At 43.2% G+C, this 19,937-nt stretch overlaps 1 protein-coding gene across 1 annotated transcript in view; it reads left to right on the top strand.

The window, feature by feature from the left end:
* Nucleotides 1-17,684, top strand: part of pacrg (PARK2 co-regulated) — a 127,553-nt gene extending 109,869 nt beyond the window's left edge. Inside the window, exon 5 of the mRNA XM_020591181.1 lies at nucleotides 14,679-17,684. Coding sequence (XP_020446837.1) covers nucleotides 14,679-14,839 — 161 coding nt within the window. The 3' untranslated portion in view covers nucleotides 14,840-17,684. The remainder of the gene's footprint in view (nucleotides 1-14,678) is intronic.
* The last annotated feature ends 2,253 nt before the right edge of the window (nucleotides 17,685-19,937 follow it).

The following is a 19,937-nucleotide window of genomic DNA, read 5'->3' as shown; positions in this document are numbered from 1 at the left end:
TGGCACATTCTGTCACCACATCGTCAGCATCAAGCCTGGGCCTGTTTCCCTCTTCATCTGGTTTCCTGGGAAGAGAAGATCTGTGTTGTGGTTTACTGAATGTAAGCGTGTGTGTCAGGTGGAGTCGGATGTTTACTGGATTTGGGTGCAACATTAGCTAAACCCTGTGGTCTGTGTGTTAGTCTGTGTGTGAGATAAAGGTGATCAGTTACACTGTGGACACACATAGATGTACTTGTGGGAGCAGTGCAAATTTAGCCCAGTTAAAATCTGTTTGCATTATAGTATTTAAAGTTTGGATTTTCACATTAATAATTTACAATGGGTTGCACCACACAAACTAGCAATAATGTAGAGATGACGTATTGCTAAGTTTTTACACCCAGTAACTGCCAGAGCCAGGTGGTAGAGTGGAGCTGTGTTTAGCCCAGAGCCTCTCTGTGTGGTGTTGGCATGTTCTCCCTCCGTGGGTACTCTCCGGATACTCCGGCTTCCTCCCGCAGTCTAAAGACATGCATCTTAGGTTAATTGGTGACTCTAAATTGCTTGTAGGAGTGAGTGTGAGTGTGTGGATGGAACTGCCAGAGCCCTAAGATAGAAATGTTGAGGTGTCAAAAATGGCAGCAGTTCATGTGAGTCATGTGGCTTCAAAATAGTTGTAGTTGACTTCCTCCCCAACTTCACATACACAGTGTGCATGGCACCCGCCCTCCATCCTGTGTGCATTTATATTGAAAATGAAAGCTCCCAGTAAGAGTGTTTGCCAAGGTGTCTGTTTGGTGGATAGATGATTTAGTGGGTGATTCTGTGAGGAGATTCCTCTATGGTCTTAGCTGGGATGGAGCAAAAAAGATGGTGAGGAGAGATGAGTGGAGGAGACTGCCTTAGTCACTTGGATGGAGCGGTGGAGTGGGACAGGAGCCTGGGTAATAAGACTTTGCCTGTGTTCACATGCGTGCGCACACACGCGCGCACATAGACCTGAACATGCACGGTGAATCGTCCAGCAGATTAAATGCGCTGCGGGTCGTATGAGACCAGAGAGCGGGAGAAAGACTGAGGAGATGGTGTTGAGTCAGTGTGTAAGCCGCAGGGCAGCAAAGTCTTCCTCTACCACTAAGCCAGGTACTGATCTCATTTCTCTACAGATGGACTCCTAACACACTCCCATCAGGGGACAAATATGTACACCTTCCATCTCTTTTCCTCCTGCACCAGTGATATTCTCTCTTTATTCACTTGCTTTCTATTTCTTCTTTTGGTCCCTAGCTCTTATTCTTTCCTCTGCCCATCTTCTCTTCACTCTGTCCGTATTATCCTCCTCCACCCCAGCATCCCTCTTGCTCTCTCACACACTTAGTTTTTTTCCATGTCTCAGGTTTTAACCCTCTCTTCAATCCCATCACTTCATCCCATGTCAAACCTCACACCATTACCCTCTTCCTTTGATCAATCACAGCCAACAGGTACTGTAAATTGTGTCCTCAGGTGAACCGTCTACCGCAGTGTCTCCAGTATGTGTTCATTCCCTGCCCTGCCTCCACCGCTGCTCTTTCTCTTCGTTCTCGTCACATCCCTTCAGCTCGTGCCCCAGTTTGTCAGCGAAGCAAAACTGGCCGTGTCTCACAGCCCATCATTCATCTCCCCCCATCCTGTCACACCGGCGGCTCGGCTGGTCTCAGACAAATAGCATCACAGCAGATAATAGAGCCACAGCCAGAAAAGAGCCGAATAAATGGTCCCTTCTCTACCAACCTAATGGTCCTGCTTTCCACTTGACCAAGGGACAGCGCTCAGCCCTGGGACTACATGGACACAAACATTAGCTTATAAGCTTCAACTAGCCATGACATGGGTGTGTCACACTTAAACACACCTTTTGCCTGCCATTCATATCCCTAGACAAATACACTTGTGTATGTACAGAAGTTGGTGTATGGATATAACATGTTGGTCTCTATTGTGGAAGCACGTAACAGTGAAAACAATTCATATCTCCAAGCTCCAGTCACATGACACACATTATCTTGTATACACGTACTGTACACAAACATTCATAATGCAGTCCTCTAAACCCTGTAGGGGTATTTGTCATATGGCAGTATATTACAAAATATGTATTTTGTTCAAAAGTTCTGTAAATGTACATTAGTTTTTCTTAAAGGTGAAGAAAAGGTGCTAGTCACTGTGTGTGTTTCCATCATTTACTGATAGAGCATGTGCATATTCTCAACAGGGTGCAAGAAGATTGCATAATTAAATTAGTGCAAGTGCATCTCTTCTGTAAATCGGGTACATCATGGCATTTCATTTTTGCTTCCCACCTGAGATGGCATTTGTTATAGCATATGTTACAAGTTTGGCTCCTGTATCAACATGCCAGGTGGCGGTTTTTAAGCAGTCATGATTATTTGGGTTTCCTGGTAGATAGAAAATCTGCATTAAAGGTTGATTAACACGACTTATGGTGGCATAGAGCTGGTGACATAGAGTTAGTGTCAGGATTTTCAGCAACAAATAGTGCCTGACCTTGCAAAATGTTTTACTGCAGGTCTAACATACCTCTCATGCTATGATAAAACATCTTAGAATTCCAAGGGCCAATCTGTACAATTTCCAAGTGATGTTGTCCACAAATGGTCAGTGATGTCCATCCCACTAAATCATAAAGGACGCGGTGGTGAGTGAGAGACTTTGCATTTGTAATGAAACACAAGGATGCATGGTACACTGAAATGGAGGCGGCTGCATGCATATACAGTATATCACCATAATCATGTACTTTCCACAGGTTTTCCATACCTTGAGCTTCTTAACTAGATTAGCAGTATGTACACTGAATAAAAGCTAGCCATCCATGTCCCTGGGTACCTGTAGGAGGACACATCTGAAATTGAATAAGTCCACTAAACTAAATTGAAAAAATGCCCTTGTCTTTGAGCATTTTCTGATCTTTTGTGGCAGGATGACATTTGGCAGTGTCTTCCACAAATTTACTGAAATGGCTGTTGTTGTTTTTGTTAGGACAACATTCTCCAGTTAAACTGTGTAAAGCCAGGCCACAGAAACAGAGAACTTAGAACAAAAATATGCCTTCTGCCGTGAGTGTTTTTCTAAGCATCTGCAGGGTTTTTTTTTTGTGTGTGCCATCGCCGGTGTAGGCCTGAAAGAAGTGCCACCTCCATAAGTGCTGACGCTGACTGCGTCCTTTCTGTCTGTCTTTCACTGATGCGCTTCCTCCATTCTCCTTGATCATGGCTACCATTGTCATCTCCTCTCCTCCAGCGTAATGAGTCAGTGTGTGATGTTGGATGGCTGCTGACAGCGTGTCCCATGCCTCACATCAGGGTGGTACTGCTGTCCCAGCACATCTCAGTACCCGCCCCTTCATGCATCCTCCCATCCCTCCTCCTCTCATGCTCTGCTTCTATTTGGACTGTACCTTGCCCCGGTGGGAAGGGACAGCTGCTAATATTAAAAAAGCATACTGTAAAGGTGACGCACACAAACACAACCCCCCACACACATGCAGTCCAGTTGGGCAGCCTGTTTTGCATAGTATTTATTGTGCTTTCATCAGTAGCAGGACTTTTCTTTGCAGAATAAGAGAAGCAAAAAATAAATAAATAAAAGCTGGAGAAAGGAGCGAAGCTGGCAGAAGGCACAACGTGTTGGCCAGCGGAAAGTCCAGTGCAGATAGAGGCCAAATTGACCTTGGAACTAAGTGAGACTGTGCGGATTTAATTGCATGTGCTTGTGCTACAAAGCTTTGCAATATCACATTTTATAATTTGAGGGCTATAGATTTTGAGATGTACTACACCTATTACTGCCAGGGTATAAAACATAACATATTTTATATTTCTTCCTATTTTAATCCTCCCATCACAACAGTGTTTTCCCAAACAGGATTTCCACACACATAGACAGAGCAGGACCAAGAATGAACATATCAATCATGTCAATTTCAGATTAACAACGTGTGACGAACATTAAACATTTCTGTACCGGTGTGAGGTCAGACACTTTGTCCTGCTTTATGTAAATACCACCCTCAAACACTACTGTTTCAAAGGGCCTGGGCACTCATAAACCTTGACGGGCCCTTGGGCCGTGCTGCTGCCTGTAAAACACTGACTGTTTATGGGTGCCTGTACCTGCATCTTTCCACCCATAAACACTGTTCTTTGTCCTTCTAGGAGCGGATGAGTAGGAGAGAAAGAGATTATGTCCCCTCAGCCGGGATGTGTTTTAGGCCATGTCCACGCTTACGTGAAAGAAAAAAAACCTTGCGAGTGCCATTTGTTTTGCCAAAAGTTTATTGTCTATAGTAGTATTTTTAGAAGATTTGCCAACTACTTTAAAATGCCAAAACAACAGAAAGGGACATAAATCTTTTTTGAGTAAAAGGACATTTGTGCCATTAGTTTTCTAGCAAACGTGAGGAACCGAGTGCAGTAGCAGGTCAAGGCTGTCGAAACGTTATCACATGACAGAGAAAAGACTGTAAGTCAAATATTAGCATGCATCAGTATTCTTTAAAGCTCTGTTTGACCTGTTGTTTATCCACTTAGGAGAGAGTGTCCTTTTTCAGTGGTGGTGTGCGTGAAGACCTTATCGTGAAATCAACTGTGCATTTCATATTTATTTACATGTGTTTGGACATGCTCTTATTCTTCCTTGTTCATGTACCCCGGGAACTGCTGCCTCACTCTGCCTCCCCCTGCTTGTCCCTGCTCTGAATGCAGACAGCACTGCATGTCGTCCACTTGGTGCCATTGTCATTGCTGGACCAAAGTTCTTTTAATCACGCCGGCGCCCCCAACCCACCGTGATTTACTAGCTCTCTGCGTCCATAGGCATCCACTCCGGCCAACTGCATTAAAGAGATAAATAACTAGACCAATAAAAGCTCTGGGCTCTGGAATGCTCATCGCCCATTTGGTGCAGTAAGCAATGGGGGTTGAATCGGGGGAGGGGTGGGGCTTTTAGTGGAAGGTTTTTTAGGGGTGATATTGTGATTGGTGGTGGAGGTGATGTCATGTCATCCATCTTAGGGAGCCACTTCATTAAGCTAATGGAAGGGCTGGACCACTCACTGTTCGTTCCTCTATTCGAATGTGTGCGTGTGTGTGTGTGTTTGTCCTTCCATTGATGGCGGCTTCCAAGGCTAAAGTGGTTATGAAGACTAAAGTGATTTTATTAGCCAGTCACATAGCCCATCACTGTGTGTGTGTGTGTGTGTGTGTGTGTGCGTGTGTGTATGTGATTTACTGTGTATCCCTAAGAGTGTGCAGGCAGGTGCATGTGTGTGGGTTTTTTCACACAGTGCAATGATGACAGTGTTTATACAGCGTGCTAAAGCACACCTTCTTTCTGTGATATTTAAACTACAATCACATTCTCTCGATGACTTGCAAAAATGTGAAGTGCAGAGAAGATAGTCGCCACGCTGTAGGGTAATATCAGTGATAGACTTTGATTTGTCTCTGACTTAAATTAGTGTGTCACTTCAAATGTTCCTCTTGTGACGAGTGAAGAGGACAAATAGAATCACTCTCTGAATTTGCTACACCATTCAGCCTCCTCTCTCTCTGTCACTGTTCCATCTCTCTTTCTGTCAGGTGTGTCACCTGAAAGCCACATGATTTTCTGTCTGGACATCTGCTGTCTTTACAAGAGCGATTCCTCTGATTCCATCTCTCCCTTTGTTGTCTAGGTCATTCCATCTTCAGCAGCCCATTTTATCTTTTTCTATACATTTCTGCCTCTGACTCGCTTGTAACACTTGCTCATTTTGATCTGAACTCTTTTCTGCCTCTTTCTATCCATCTTTCTCCATTGTCCAGTAGTAAAGCCTTTGTCATATCGTTTCTTTGTTTGTAGATCAAACAACAGTTACATGGGTTACATTTAAGCAATAGGTTTTTCACTTTCTCAAATGCTCATGGTCTTAGCATGGTGCTGGGGAAAACATATCTAATTCATTCATCTTATGGCTCACAATTCCAGTATAAACAGATTTCATATCTGTTTATTGTAACTGTCTTGTAAACATAACAGTGTTAGTGAAATTAAGGTTGACATTGAGGAAACATAGTAACAGACCTGGATCAGTCGATTTCACATTAAATTACAGGCACACCTTGATTGACTTCTGCCCTTCATTCCAGCTATTGCTACAATTATGAAGCGATCGCGGTTTCCTTATGTTGTGCCACACAAAATACTTGGTTACGATTAGGCACAAAAATTACTTTGTTAGGTTTAGGCACAGAAACTACTTGGTCATGTTTAGGAATAAAACCATGTTGTTACGTTTAGGAACAAAAGCTCTTGAAAAATACAAACCACACTGGAATTGAACTTGTATCATAATTAATAGCCGTCGCTAGATGCTGCCAAACTATGACACATGACATTTGGTCATAATAACCTACTGGCACAAATAATGTTGACCGTCGTATTTTTCAATTTTTTCTTTGCCTACTAGTTTCAGTTTTCTTTCCCTTTTTTGTGGCACCTATCTCCACAATACATTAACCTGATATTCCATTAATCTGTGCAGTCACAGTATTTGGACTATAATGTGAGTATAAATGTACTAATTGTGTGTCCAGGCTTATGCTGTGGAGGTGTTAATGATACAGAATAATGACACTGTGTCCAAGCTTTGCTGTAATGGTTTATTCAAAAGCCTCCATTTCTCAAGGAAAGTAAATCTAAAATAAATAAATAAAAAAACAGAGCAGTTCCCTTGTAGCAACTTAAACATATGTTCTGCATGCCCATTAAGATGTTTAAGCGAGGGGAAGGGATAGTGGGTAGCCCTAGCAAGGTGCTGCTATCCCTTGTGTATGGACACCTGCTACTAGAGCAAAAGTACACTAGCCAAGCTGTTTCCTGTGAATATAAATTTCGTCATTATTAGCTACAGGTACTAAAGGCTGCAATCCACCTGGAGTGGCAATATAAATATTATATTTTATTTGTGACAGCCATTAATTTGATGTCTCTGTATTCTGAGATCTGACAAATGACTGATGTGACATTTACAAACAAACATGCCTGGAGTTGGGAATTTTCTTTGAACTTGAGATAACTTGGATGGTCTGATAGACTGAAACATACAGCATCTTGTCTATGCTTATTGGATTCCTGTCAAGCATGTTATAAATGAGAAGACAGTCTTTTTGCTGTCAGTAAACATTTGTTTGCTTTATATAACAAGAAACAAAATTATTAGAGGACTTGGGGATGTTTCTGTCTGACGTAACCTGTGGGCCGCAGGTTACGTCAGGCTAGGTGTTGAAGGAACATATATGACGTGATATATTTGTACAGGTTTTAGGTGTTTCAGACTCAGTTTCTTCCATTAGAAAGAAACAAAAATGCTTTTGGACAGCTGACTAGACATGAGTCCCAGTAAAACCTTTGCTAAATTGTTCCTATATTTAAATGTTTAAAGGCAAATGAACTGTGTTAATGTGTTAATCTGCATTAATTTCACATGGCTTCAGACACTACAACGTGCTTTCAGAGCATTGTGTATATGTTATGTTGCTATGCCTGTTTTAAGTGGGGCTTTGTGTTTCAAAGCACAGCACTTGTTTGGCTTGTGTCCAGGTGTGCGTGCTACACACCAGGGTGGCCTTTAACGCCTGTCCCTGGTGCAGATCGATTTTGTGCCTAGCCAGCAGCCCACTGCTAGCCTTGAGGTAAGCTGGCGTAATGAGATCGCATCTGACGGCATTGACTCGCACCTGACAGTACTGACACTCTGCTCCCAGGCAGGGAGAGACAGAGACAGGCACAGTGGGAAAGACCAGGTCCTCTTATTAAAGACAACATTTCTTCAGCTAAACTTATAGCAGTTTTTCATCACTTAGGTATTCATTCTAACATCTTTGACTTGCAACTGACAGAACCAGTGTGTGCGGCACCACTGCAGTCTTCTAGTGTTAGCCCATAATCCCTGACTTATTTAAAACGTCACTTGGGAGAAAAATATTAGTTCCTTGAGAACACCAAAATTTCAGAGTGTTTTACTGAAATCTCAGCAGCGGGAGCAACAGCAGCTTCTTGGTGTGAAGCACAATTAAATTCAAAGTGTAGATTTGCTGTAGCTCTGTGGTATGGGTCTGTAGACAGTGCTGGGTTATGCACAGCCCTTTGTCTGGTCAAAGCTGTGATAAGAGTTACTCTGTCTCTATTTTCTGGCCCAGCTGAAAACCTCACTACAGCAGGCCACAAGGATCACTGGTCACCACCTACACACATGCGTGCTTATGCACCCTGAACAATATGAAATCTAATTTGAAAATAATTGAAAAGTAGCTGCCCTTCTAAGCCATCTGTGTGATATACCTGTGAACATAACCCAAGTGGACTCCTTTCTTTAGACAAGCTGTTTCACAAATGCATGTATCAGGCTGAGATGGGACTGGGATAACCATTATCTCAGTGGTGGTAATTGAAACAATAATGGACATGGCAACAGCTTGGAAAATAGCATTGATCCATCATGCAAGATGAGCCCTCTTTGTTCATTAATACCTTGACTAAATGGTGCAAACTGATATTGCTCCTCACAAAGGCGAGGTCTAGTTGGCCAATTGAAAAAAGAAGTGAGCAAGATGAGAGTTTATGAAGTGTGGAGGAGCGATTGTCCCGCCTTTCCTCAGCTGGGCTTCGAATCCGTCCCCCAGCCTGAGATTTTTAAGGAAAGGCTAGCCAGACACACACAATTCTGGCAGAACTGTGGCATTAGAATTCAGTTCTTGTATACCTACGTACAGATGTAGACCAGTAAGTCAGTGGGATCCAGATCGATGGGAATCTAACAGCTGTAGAACATCCCCTCAGCAGGTTATGTCTTTGTCTCAGTCTTGTCTTCCAGTGTTAGTTTCTGCTATGCAAGCTGACCTTGACACATTTCCTTCCACCTGGCATTCTGCTTTGCTGAATTCCAACTTTCACCAGGTTGAAACAGCACTGAGCTGCAGTCTATAGACTGAACACTGCTGGGCTGGATGAACACATGGAAAATGAGATCACTGACCTACAGCAAAGGTTAGATTTCAGTAAGCATGAGCAGGCAGATGATGCCTGGTGTAGGGGCTGGGGGTTTAATAGACTACTGCTGGTCTTAAGCCTATTGTTTTACATCTCTGCTCACAACCTCATGTGGATATCCGTGCATGCCTGTTTGTGTGTGTTACGATGTGACTGAAGCTGCAGCCTTCACTGTGGCTAGCTGCGTTAAGCTGAAATGCTGTTATTGATTAGACACAAAGGTTGAGATGGAAAAGCAAGAGAGTAGGAATGAGCGCAGCTCCAGCGTTGTGTGTGTGTGTGTGTGTGTGTGTGTGTGTGTGTGTGTGAGAGAGCGGGAGAGTGTGTGTGTGGGTGAACGTGATTGTGTATGTGAGACACAGCCATCACGTCCATCAGCCTCTGGCTTATCCATTAGGGGAACAGGGGCCTGGGGACTTTGGTGGAGGAAAATACCAGTGTAAGGAAAGGAAGAGCATTTGAGGCAGAAGTGGAAGGTAACAAAGGAATTGTGCTGTATTTAAGTACAGTTTTAAGAACAGTAACACTCAGTACTTCTACTCTATAGCAATCGGCTTAATAATGTAAAGCACTGCTGCAGGTTAAACTACCTAACAGTATATGGAGTAGTTACACGAAACAACACCTTTGATCAACAAAAACATTATAACATTATTGTTCTATTAGTAGTTTAACAGGTACCACTCTTATGAATTTGCTGTTGATTCTGCAATGAAACAATATAATATAATAAATAATCCTCTAAACTAACTCCTCACGCATCTCTCCCTCCCTCTTTTTCCACATGCTACCTAACTTGCTGTATTTGTAGTAGTATTCTCTTTCCATGTATGTGTCTGTATGTGTATATACACACACACACACTTCACACCCACAAAACTACACAATGTAATTACTTCTATATGTACGAGCACATACACACTGTTGGGAAATGTTCACTCTGTCTTCCTGTCTTCCCTTCACAGACACCTGTGGTTATGCACACACACATATAAATACACACTCACACATCCGAGCTCCCCCACCTCTGCCAGAGTGTCTTTTTATGAGAGCCCTGCCTGATGCCCAACTGTGAGGCCCTTTTAATTAGAGCCCTGCTGTTAAGCACAGGCCTCCTCCAGTTGTCCCATCCACTCCCCACCACCTCTTCACACCTACACACCCTATGTGACTCACACACATACACCACCACCACAAGCAACCACCACTATGCTTCTCTCCCTCTTTCTGTACATATGGCCTGGTTTACACATAGTCTCTGCATATAGTATGTACTTATGTATGCAGGATGTCTTTCCTGCAAATCAAGATGGAATTCACATTACACCTTCACAATCCATGTCAAACATGCATCAGTGTGGTGGGATTGTTTTTTTGCTTCTCAGCTTAGGTTTCATCTTATTTACCAGAGGGAAAAAAATGCACATTTGTGTTTAACCATCCATTTAAAGAAGATAATTGCAATGGTTGTTTACACCGTGTACAAAATTCCACACAGAAAGTCTAAGTGAAAAAGAGAAGGTATCTTCATGAGCCTCAGTGTTTCTGGCACTGTGTTCGTGTAGGATTTGGTCTCTCCATCTACCATTTTGAATCAGAATTTCATACTTCTACACCTTCAGTTGACACAGAAGAAGAAGCATCTGTTGATAATTTAATGATTCATGGGGGAGGGAAATGGTAAATATTTAGCAGTTTTAAAATTCATTGTAGTGTTTTTCCGCAAGGGGAAATAGGATGTTTGTTTTAGAAAACGTTTATATATATGAAACTTATAATAAAGATTACTAATGCAAAAGATAACGTCTGTTCTTTATGCTGATATAGAGCCCTGAAGAAAATTGGCTTGGGGCGGAGGGTTATTGGTGTGTGGCTGCTGATGAGAAAGAATGACACCTGCAGTCATATAACACCCTCAGCTGTGCAGTCGCAGACTACTTCTGCACAAAGTATTCCTGGAACTCAAGCTCTTCCATCACACGCATAACCTGCATTCCTCCATTTCCCTTTTCAAGCAAGGCCAAGGCCCAAGACCCTTGAGTTAAAAAAAACAAACAAACCGGTTTTACATCCACTGATTCTCTTGCGTCTGCCTGCTACAGTATGATCAACGTGCTATTGTGTTGGATGGACCTCCTCTAAGCGGTTTTCAGAAGGAACCTCTGCAATCAGGGGTAAGGCTGATTTTATAATCTTAATCTTAAAACTGTGAGAGACCACAGACATAACAGCTTTAACAGATTTTATTCATATTTTAATCTTAAGAGCACACACTAGACTATTCTGTCAAGAGGCAGGACCACAAACTTGCCATTTTTACTGAATGATTTCAGAGACACCGATTCCAGGGACCAGGGATCTCACAGAAATTCACATGATCAAACGTGACTTCAGAACAAAGCAAACATGGAGGCGGACGTTCATCGCCAAGCAGTAGCGCTCATGTGTGCTGTGTTTTGCACAGGTAAAAAGAGGGAAAGAATTGTGGATGAAGTCTTGGCAGAGTAGAAAAAATCAAAACAGCTTACACATTTTGCATCGTGAGCTGGAGGTGACTTGGAAATAAGGAAATGGTCAGAAGTCTTAAGTCAGGGTTAACAGTACAGCTTTGTTACAGTTTCAGAGAAACAAAACAGTATGAGGTCTGTTCCTCTGACCCACTTCGCCAGCAAAAAATATATTTGAATTTAGTTTGGAGGAAACAGTGCTGCCTGCATATGTGACTGCTTGTCCTCAGCTTGATGTGGGAAGACAGGTTGTTTAGGATCTTGGGGAATGAGGGATGGCGAAAGAGCAGGGTGGAGGAGGAGGAGGAGGAGGAGGGAAGGCTGCAGCTGTTGTGTGTTGGTTCCTTGTGGTTTGGCAGAAATCACAGAAGAGTCCAAGAGAGGCAGAGTCCCTGTCGCATTAATGAAAGAAAAGGATAGATAGATCTTCATTTTATCTCCCTCATCTTTCACCTGCGCCTTCTCTCGTCCTCACCTCCTTGGTCTATGCGCTAAAGACCTCTCCAATCCCAGGGATTTAGCATGAAAGGCAGAAACAAAGCACCTTTTCTGTGCCACCTTCCTTTCTTCCTCCATCCTCTGTGTCGCAAATGTCGCTCCACTGAGAATCCTCCCCTGTCTGCGTCAGTATCGACCCTTCCTCTTCCTCAAAGGAACATGCAGCAAACTCCTGCTAGGGCCCTTTCCCCTCTGTTCACAGGACAGGATTTTTTTTTTGTTTTGTTTTGTTTTTAGATTTTATTCTCTCCCTCTCAGCCCGGAGTTGTGGATATTGCCAAAAGCAGAGGAAAAAAAAGACAGGGTCGGGAGAGAGGAGCGGGAAAGAAGTTATTTTGCTGAAGGACATTTGGAGAGGCAGCTTTTAACACCCTCACTCCCTCCACTCCCTCCTCTCCCTCTACTCCATACCCCTTTTAAACACACTTCTCCTCTTTCTGCTCTTTAAATATTGAGAGTCACTGCAAATTCCTCTGGCCTCTTCCTTTTGATGCTGCGGGCCTTCCAACAGCTCAGCAATAGATATGCACTTGGAGATGCTCAGTATAGCTAGAGTAACAATTCCCCTCTTGCAGGACCTCCTTGCTCCCCCCTCCAGGCCCTAGTAAATGGGTCTGAGCTTTGTTGGTTCCCAAGCTGCACCTCTTCCTCGTTTCCCCGTGTTCTCTGTCTGAAGGCCAACCTCTCCCTCTGGGGTGGCTTTGGCTGCTCATTTCCACACTAACCAGAGGGTGGCTCTTCGTGGACATGGCTCTTAATCCTACAACAAAATGCATGCACGCGCACAAACATACACCCACACACCACCTGGCTGAAACAGACTGTAAACACACTCCATAATTTGACGGCATCAGAACATAATAGCTGAATGAGCTCAATGAGAACCCTACAACAAAAATATCTGAAAAAAGTTATATATTGTAGCTAAAAGAGACCTACAGTATGTCTGAATCATAGAAAGCCGTCGCTTCAATAGATTGATGAAGCCGGTAATGTTATGTATCCCATGTGGGCTAAACATGCTCCCGCCCAGCATATACACATCGCAGCATTCTTTCGTCTCCATTCCTGCCTGGATGCCTTGTTTCTTTTGCTGCTCAGATGGCTGCATTTAGATGTTGTTTAGGATTTTGCCAACTGGTAGGGTGCATTAGCCTTTGTTGTGGGTAACACAAGAATTAAACCCAGCCTTAGTTTAGACTGAGCATGAGCTTTTCTTATCTAAAAGCTGCAGGCCTTCACATATGCAGTTATTGTTGTATTTTCAAAAGAAATCCATATATAGCTGATAAATAAAGCCAAAGCTGTTTGAGTTGCACTGCGCTTAGGCTAAGCACAACTGGAGAAGTGTCCCCTGTCGCTTTGATGTAAAACGGGAGCAAATCCTGAGCAGAAAGCGAACACAGCAGACTGGAATCACAGATATGCTACTGCGTAACAGTCCACTTTATAGGGCTCTCTTTGTGTTTTAATGAGGAGGCTGTGGATGGGTGGAAAGGCAAGAAGAGAGGGTTGAGTATGTCAAGTGTCAAGGAAGATGAGAGATTAGGAAAGACTGAGAACAAAAGATGGAGTGTTAGGAAGAAGTGGAAGAGAAAGGTTTAATGTCCCCTTCACTCTCCAGGTCTAATTAGGGGTCCTGAGGCCCCCCCCCCCCTTAAAGGGCTGCTGTTAATTTTGTCACACAAGCACACTTGATGATACATTCTTCTCTTCTTCACTGTTTTTCTTTGTTTAATTTTGTAGCCCAACGAAATAAATTCACAGTTTTTCTTCAGGATACTTCAACAGGACATTTGTGCCTGGAAGTGTGTGTGTACCTGCCTCAGTCCTCTCTCTATTTACCTGCCTCGGAAAAGTATTTTGAGCCACCAGTGCAATGAGATTGGCAGTATGCACCAAGCTGATAATGCCACGATCTGTGTGTGTAAGTGTGTCGGCTGGTGAAGGGGAAGGAGTGGAGGCTGGACATCTCAGGAATGTTTGTTCAATAAGAAGTTCCCCTAGCACGCTAGAGCCCTGTTGTACAATTTTGCATGTTTTACTGAACTGTGTGTTTGTGTGTCCTGTGGGAGGGGAGGTTCTGCAGCTTTTGTATTTTGATTGGCCACACGTATATGAAACAGCTGAAAAAATGCTAAATCATGCTCCCATAGCAGAGTAGTTCCTTTTCATTACTGGACATTTTTGACTGGGTTAAGTTTGTTTTACTGATTCTAGTCAAAATGTAGACACTTAAACACACGCACCTACCTGTAGAGCTGGACTGCAGGTCGCTGCTCATGCCTTGTGTGTATCAACGGAGCGCTGTTCAACAGCAGAGCAGTCACTAAATCATCTGTCCTTTACGCTGCTCTCCTCTCTGTGGGCTGCCTCATTAAACTTTCAGTGGAACAGTTAAAAGTTCTTCTGTCCGCATAAGAGGAGTGAATTAAATTCAGTCTGTCCATTGGGTTTGAAGTCAGATGGAAGGATGGCGTTTGCTGGCTCAGTCCGCAGCACAGCACTGCGGCTCACACAGTCTGTGATGCCCCAGACTGAAGTTCTCTTTGTTTTTTTTGAATAATAATGTCTGTCTCTCTGTCTTCTTCTCCCTAGTCAATTCAGGGGATGGCATCGACTATAGCCAACAGAAGCGAGAGAACATCGGTGATTTGATCCAGGAGACTTTGGAGGTCTTTGAGCGCTATGGAGGAGAGGATGCCTTCATAAACATCAAATACATGGTGCCCACCTACGAGTCCTGCATGACCAGCTGAAGGGGGCGGTCACCCCGGCACAGACTGTTGCTTTCACCTCTTTGTCAGTCTTTCAGTTTCTGCACCTCCACATCTAAATTAAGTCCTTATCTTATCCCCTTCTTTATCCTAGCCCTCCCCTGAGCTCAACCTCACTTCATTTGTTCTCTGTTTCTGAACCAATCTCTAACATTTCAAAGACCCAACATTTCTTCCTTTGCTCCACTCCACGAGTTCAAACCTTCCTCTGCTACCTCTCTGCCCCCTCTTCTATTTAGCATATTCTTTTATAGCGTATTAAATTCATACAGCAAATCATTAGGTCTCTCTGCCTGTGTTTATTAATATAACTTGTTAATGCAAGTTGCAAGCCCGATACAACAAATTTACCTCAGTCAGATCTACCAGCATGTTTTCAACTACCCATGTATTCTTTAGTGATTTTACACAGCTAGCCGATATGGAGTCCTTGATGCAGAGATCGGGCATTTAGTGAAATTAGCAGAGATATGCTTGTAAGAAAAATGCCACACTTTAAAATGTATTTTTTTAAAAACAGAATTGAAAATTATATTGATTTTACAGTAAAACTTCACTCAAATTGTATCTATTGACTCAATGCCTGTAGGTTTGAATGTTGACTGTAATGTTCACAGAGGATACTGCATTCCACTGCATGGTGACACAGTTTGAAGGCAGACGAAGTCTCAACAGGCCCATAGAAACTTCTCAAACCACTCCTGCAGGTTTTTTCCAGCCACTTTTCAGGCCTGCAGGGTGGAATTACTTCTCAAAAGATATATTTTTCCCTAAGTGTCACATTAAGTACTTGATTTTTCTCTGCTGGAACAGTAAACAAATGCTGTTCTCTCTACACTGCAAAGCTTTTGATTAAAAAAGGTGCTAATGTCATTTGAGAGGTACAAAAAGCAGCGATCTCAGTGCTGCAGGCCTGTGATTCTTATCTTTTGTCCTGCTCTACAACTGCTACTAATCACAACTGTGGTATTGTTTTGTATTGTGTTGTACCACTGTACCCATTCTGTCACAAGCCCAGCTGGAGACAGAGCCTGTCTAAACATGCAGAGAAAGACGCATCGGAATGACGAGCGACAGCATTCCTCCAGCCAAAGACACACTCGCAAGCTCATGGTTGGTTGACATCCTTTGAGCTCAGCTAAACCACAGTGATTTTAGTGAACACTTGTGTGCATGCAGGCTTATTTGTGATGATTTGTGCATGACAACATACGTGCATTTTTTGTTTATCAAGAGCAGCCCGAAACTCAGTCAGCATATTTAACTGATTTTGTGTTCTCACACTGTGCAGACTGACGGTTCTTTGTCCTTCTGTGCTCTCTGCTGTATTAAAGTCACAGTGGAAATTTCTTCCCAGACACAGTGGAAGTTTTGGTGATTGTATTTTAGAGAGTCACACACTTGTACATATACATATACAACCCTGTGACCCACAGGGGAAACACAGCATAATTGATTTCTGACACTCACAAGGACACTTGCACAGTCTCTTATTGTAAGTCATGTCTGCAGCAAAAGCAGCTTTACAGGCCTGCGGAGGAATCTGTTCTCAGCCAGAAGACAGGTTCATAATGCTCGTATTTCAGCTTCAGCACATCTCGGAAAAGAATGTTACAGAATAGGTGTTCCATGCTGCTGGACCCGGTCGAGCTGCTCTCTGCCTGCTGCTTGATCTGTGCAGTGCAAGACGAAAAGAAGTGCAGAGTAGTCCCCTTTCAACACAAAAGACATATTTCACTGTAATAACTGCTGCTTCCTAACTAAACAAATATAGCAATGGTACAGGCACATGAACTACTTTTAAATGGGATATAATTTCACCTTTGTTCTCAGTTGAGGAGCGGATCGAACTCTGAATAGCCTGTGGTTTTGTTTAACTGTATCAGTGATGCCCTGCTGTCTTGTTTCACCTGTCCTGTTTTACTGAGCTGCACACTAAGCAGCTGGGCCAGCAAAGAAAGGAGAGCTTAGAGATGGAGAGGACAACTAGGAAATCAGGACCAAGTGAGACATTTATAGCAGTTTTGTTAAACTAGAGTGTATAGAGTGCTTCAAATTTCATTTTCAGAACTGGACTCAGGTCTTCCATCTGTTCACCAGAGCCCTTTGCGTCGCCCTTTGCTAGCAGTGCTACAGTGCGATTCAACCCACACTTCGCACTTAAAGGGCCAGGCAATCTGATCGCTTTGGCTTAATTAAGTAATATCACAGGCGCACACAGGCATTCAGTGCTAAATGGTGTCCTTTTCAACCTCTTCAGAAACAGACTGAAGCTCATTAAGAAAGGTGACAGTCTGGAAAGGAACCTTGAAGAACATGGTCTTGAATCAAGATCCACATACACACACATGCCAGCACATAGACATATACACAAACAGTACCACATAAAACAGTGCCAAAAAACCAACACCGAGCTATAATTGCTCACCCAAGTAATAGAGTGAATTGCGAAATGAGCAGGAAAGGAGGCAGCCACTGAGGTTATTTGGCCTATCAAATGCATCGACGCACAACTGATCCAGACCTACAAGCTGGAAAGACCAAGCACGACATTATACTTGAATTTCTGCCTTATCTTACTCTGCTCTCAGATATGAAAAAACTCACATATAAATTTAGCAAACAGCAAGAACTGTCTTTATCATCATCTTCTGACCCTTTTGCCTTTGTCATAATGAGCAATTGATCATGTTGTGACTCCGGGGACCACAATACAAGGAAGAAAATTGCTTCCCATTCAGATTATTTCCTCCATGTGGAGGCGGTGGAACTGATCTTACATGTTATTCAGCCATTTTGCAATATCTCTGTGCTTGTCCAGTGCTGTTTTTTTTTTTTTTTTGTCAAATTCTCCTCAGCGCAGATATAGGTATTGGAGAGATTAATGAAACTCTGGCATTGCTTAATAAAACAGTGTCTCTACTCCCCGTTCAAGGTAAAAAAAATAAATAAGTAAAAAAAAAACTTGCTGATGATGTTTCGGCTGTGTTTCTATGTACTGTGTGTCTGTGTGTTCCTGTTTGTTTAGCTGGATTTGGGAGGAAAAAACACTCTGTGTATCACTTTGTGTTACACAAAGTGGTGCATTTACAGTATTACAACCCTAATGTTAACCCCTGAGTGTGTAGTATTCCTGCACACCTGCCTTTTTTTCTTTACAAGGGTAAAATACTTTTCTCTAATCCATGACCTATAGCCTAATCGTCACTCACCACTGCAACTGGACTCCAGGGGTCAACTCAAGTGGGCACTCACTCAGCTTCAGGGTTATTATTAGCCTAGCTTGCTCAGCCCCTTACAACAGTTGCCGCTGCCCTGCAGCCAGCAATAACTCCCACTGAGGAACACATGCAAGCCATTTCACTGATGGAAATGCTAAGCATTGCACTGACATGGGACGATTTATAGACAGATTTCATCCAGCTACACACACAGACCGACACAGTCAACTACGCAGGCAAGTGTTTATGTGTGTGTCTGGCTCGGACCCCACCAGCTACTCCAGCCTTCAGGTTGAGCTGTGATGTCAGAATGGATGGTGACTTTCTGAAAGCTTGCTCCACACAGCTCAAATTTGTCCTTGTGCGTCTCCGTCTCACCACATCGCAGTGGTGGCAGGCCAACAAAGGCTTTTGTACCGCAGTGAGCTGTGCAACAAAAGCTACACAAACACCGCGTGTTCTGTTGACGGAAGGGAAAAAAGATTGAGAAAAGAAGAGAAAACACTAAGACGGAGGAAAGAAGAAAAAGACAATTATAAAAGAAGAAGGCAGTGTGGAAATGTTTGGTGTGTGTGTGTGTGTGTGTGTGTGTGTGTGTTTGAGAGAGAACATATTGAATAAAGAGGAAGACAGGGAGATATGTTGCTCTTGAGCTCGGAGACAGACCAATAAAAGATGGATCCAGCACAGAAAGAAATGAAGAGAAAGAACGACGGTGTGGGCCACGTCGAGATGGATGGATGGAGGGAAATGGGATGCTGTGTCATCTGGTAGAGAGAGTTGTCTAGCCCCGGCCAGACTCGAGATTTAGGAGCAGTCAGCTGCAGAGTTGAGACCAAAGGAGATGAACAGGAAGAGGAGGAGGTGGGGTGGGGGTTGCAAACTCCACCACTTGTTTATATGTTGTTGTTTTTTTCTCACAAGTAAAAAACAGAAGAGAACTGTGGTGACAACTGGCACTTAGCAGACATCACCACGCTCCCGTATCTTAACAAACAAGCTGAATGCGAGAGCTCCACTTTGTGCTGAAAATAATATAACTCATCCATGTGGGTCACACTTCATATGATCAAAGCTGGGTTGTGCATTACCCTGCATGTGTACAGTGGAGGATTTATCGAGCACCCGGGGAGTCTTCATTTGTCTTCCCCTTTATCACATCCTTTCTTTTTTCCCTCTAGTTCCTTCTTCTGCTGTGCTGTCTTATTACAATGGTATAGTCTCAAAAGGCAGATTGTTAGGACCAACAATGAGGGGATGGTGCTGTGCAACAGAAATAAATGCCCTCATGGGAATGATTTGTCTTGTCCATGTCTGCCTGGCGGACTCCTTGCTCAGCCAGGGAGCTACTGAGCATGCGCGAGACAGGACACCACAATGGAGATTTATTTATCTGTCTCTTCATATGCCAGGTGTCTGATTCAGTGGCTTAATTCGAAGGTGAAGGTATAATGTAAACACTTTGAAAGAGAAACTGATATTCTGTTTCCCTTGTGCAGGCTTCTTTAAAGCTCCCCTTAAATATGTATAAAGTCTGCTGAAATTTCACGTCCCCATTTACTCTTTAGGTTTGTGAGTGATTCTCTTATCTGTGTGTAAGTGTGTGATTGTCAGTGTGTTTAGATTCCAGAGTAGACCACACCACAGGATCAATCCTTGTCTGAACAGATGTGATCAATGAAGATTCTCTGCCTCTCTCTGTCACTCTCCTTCTCCCACTTTCTCCATACCTCATCCTCCTCTTCCTCTCCTACAGGTCTTATCACTCACAAACACTCATTTCTGTCCCTGCTATGGGCTGGCGGGCGTGCACAAACAGTCGAATGAGCAAGTAAATAAATACAGGCATATTTTGGAGC

Source organism: Monopterus albus, unplaced genomic scaffold (assembly GCF_001952655.1).
Source record: "Monopterus albus unplaced genomic scaffold, M_albus_1.0 scaffold13.1, whole genome shotgun sequence".
In the NCBI taxonomy this organism is placed as follows: domain Eukaryota; kingdom Metazoa; phylum Chordata; class Actinopteri; order Synbranchiformes; family Synbranchidae; genus Monopterus; species Monopterus albus.
The sequence above is the reverse complement of the archived record's forward strand: the minus strand, read 5'-3'. Positions and strand labels throughout refer to the sequence as shown.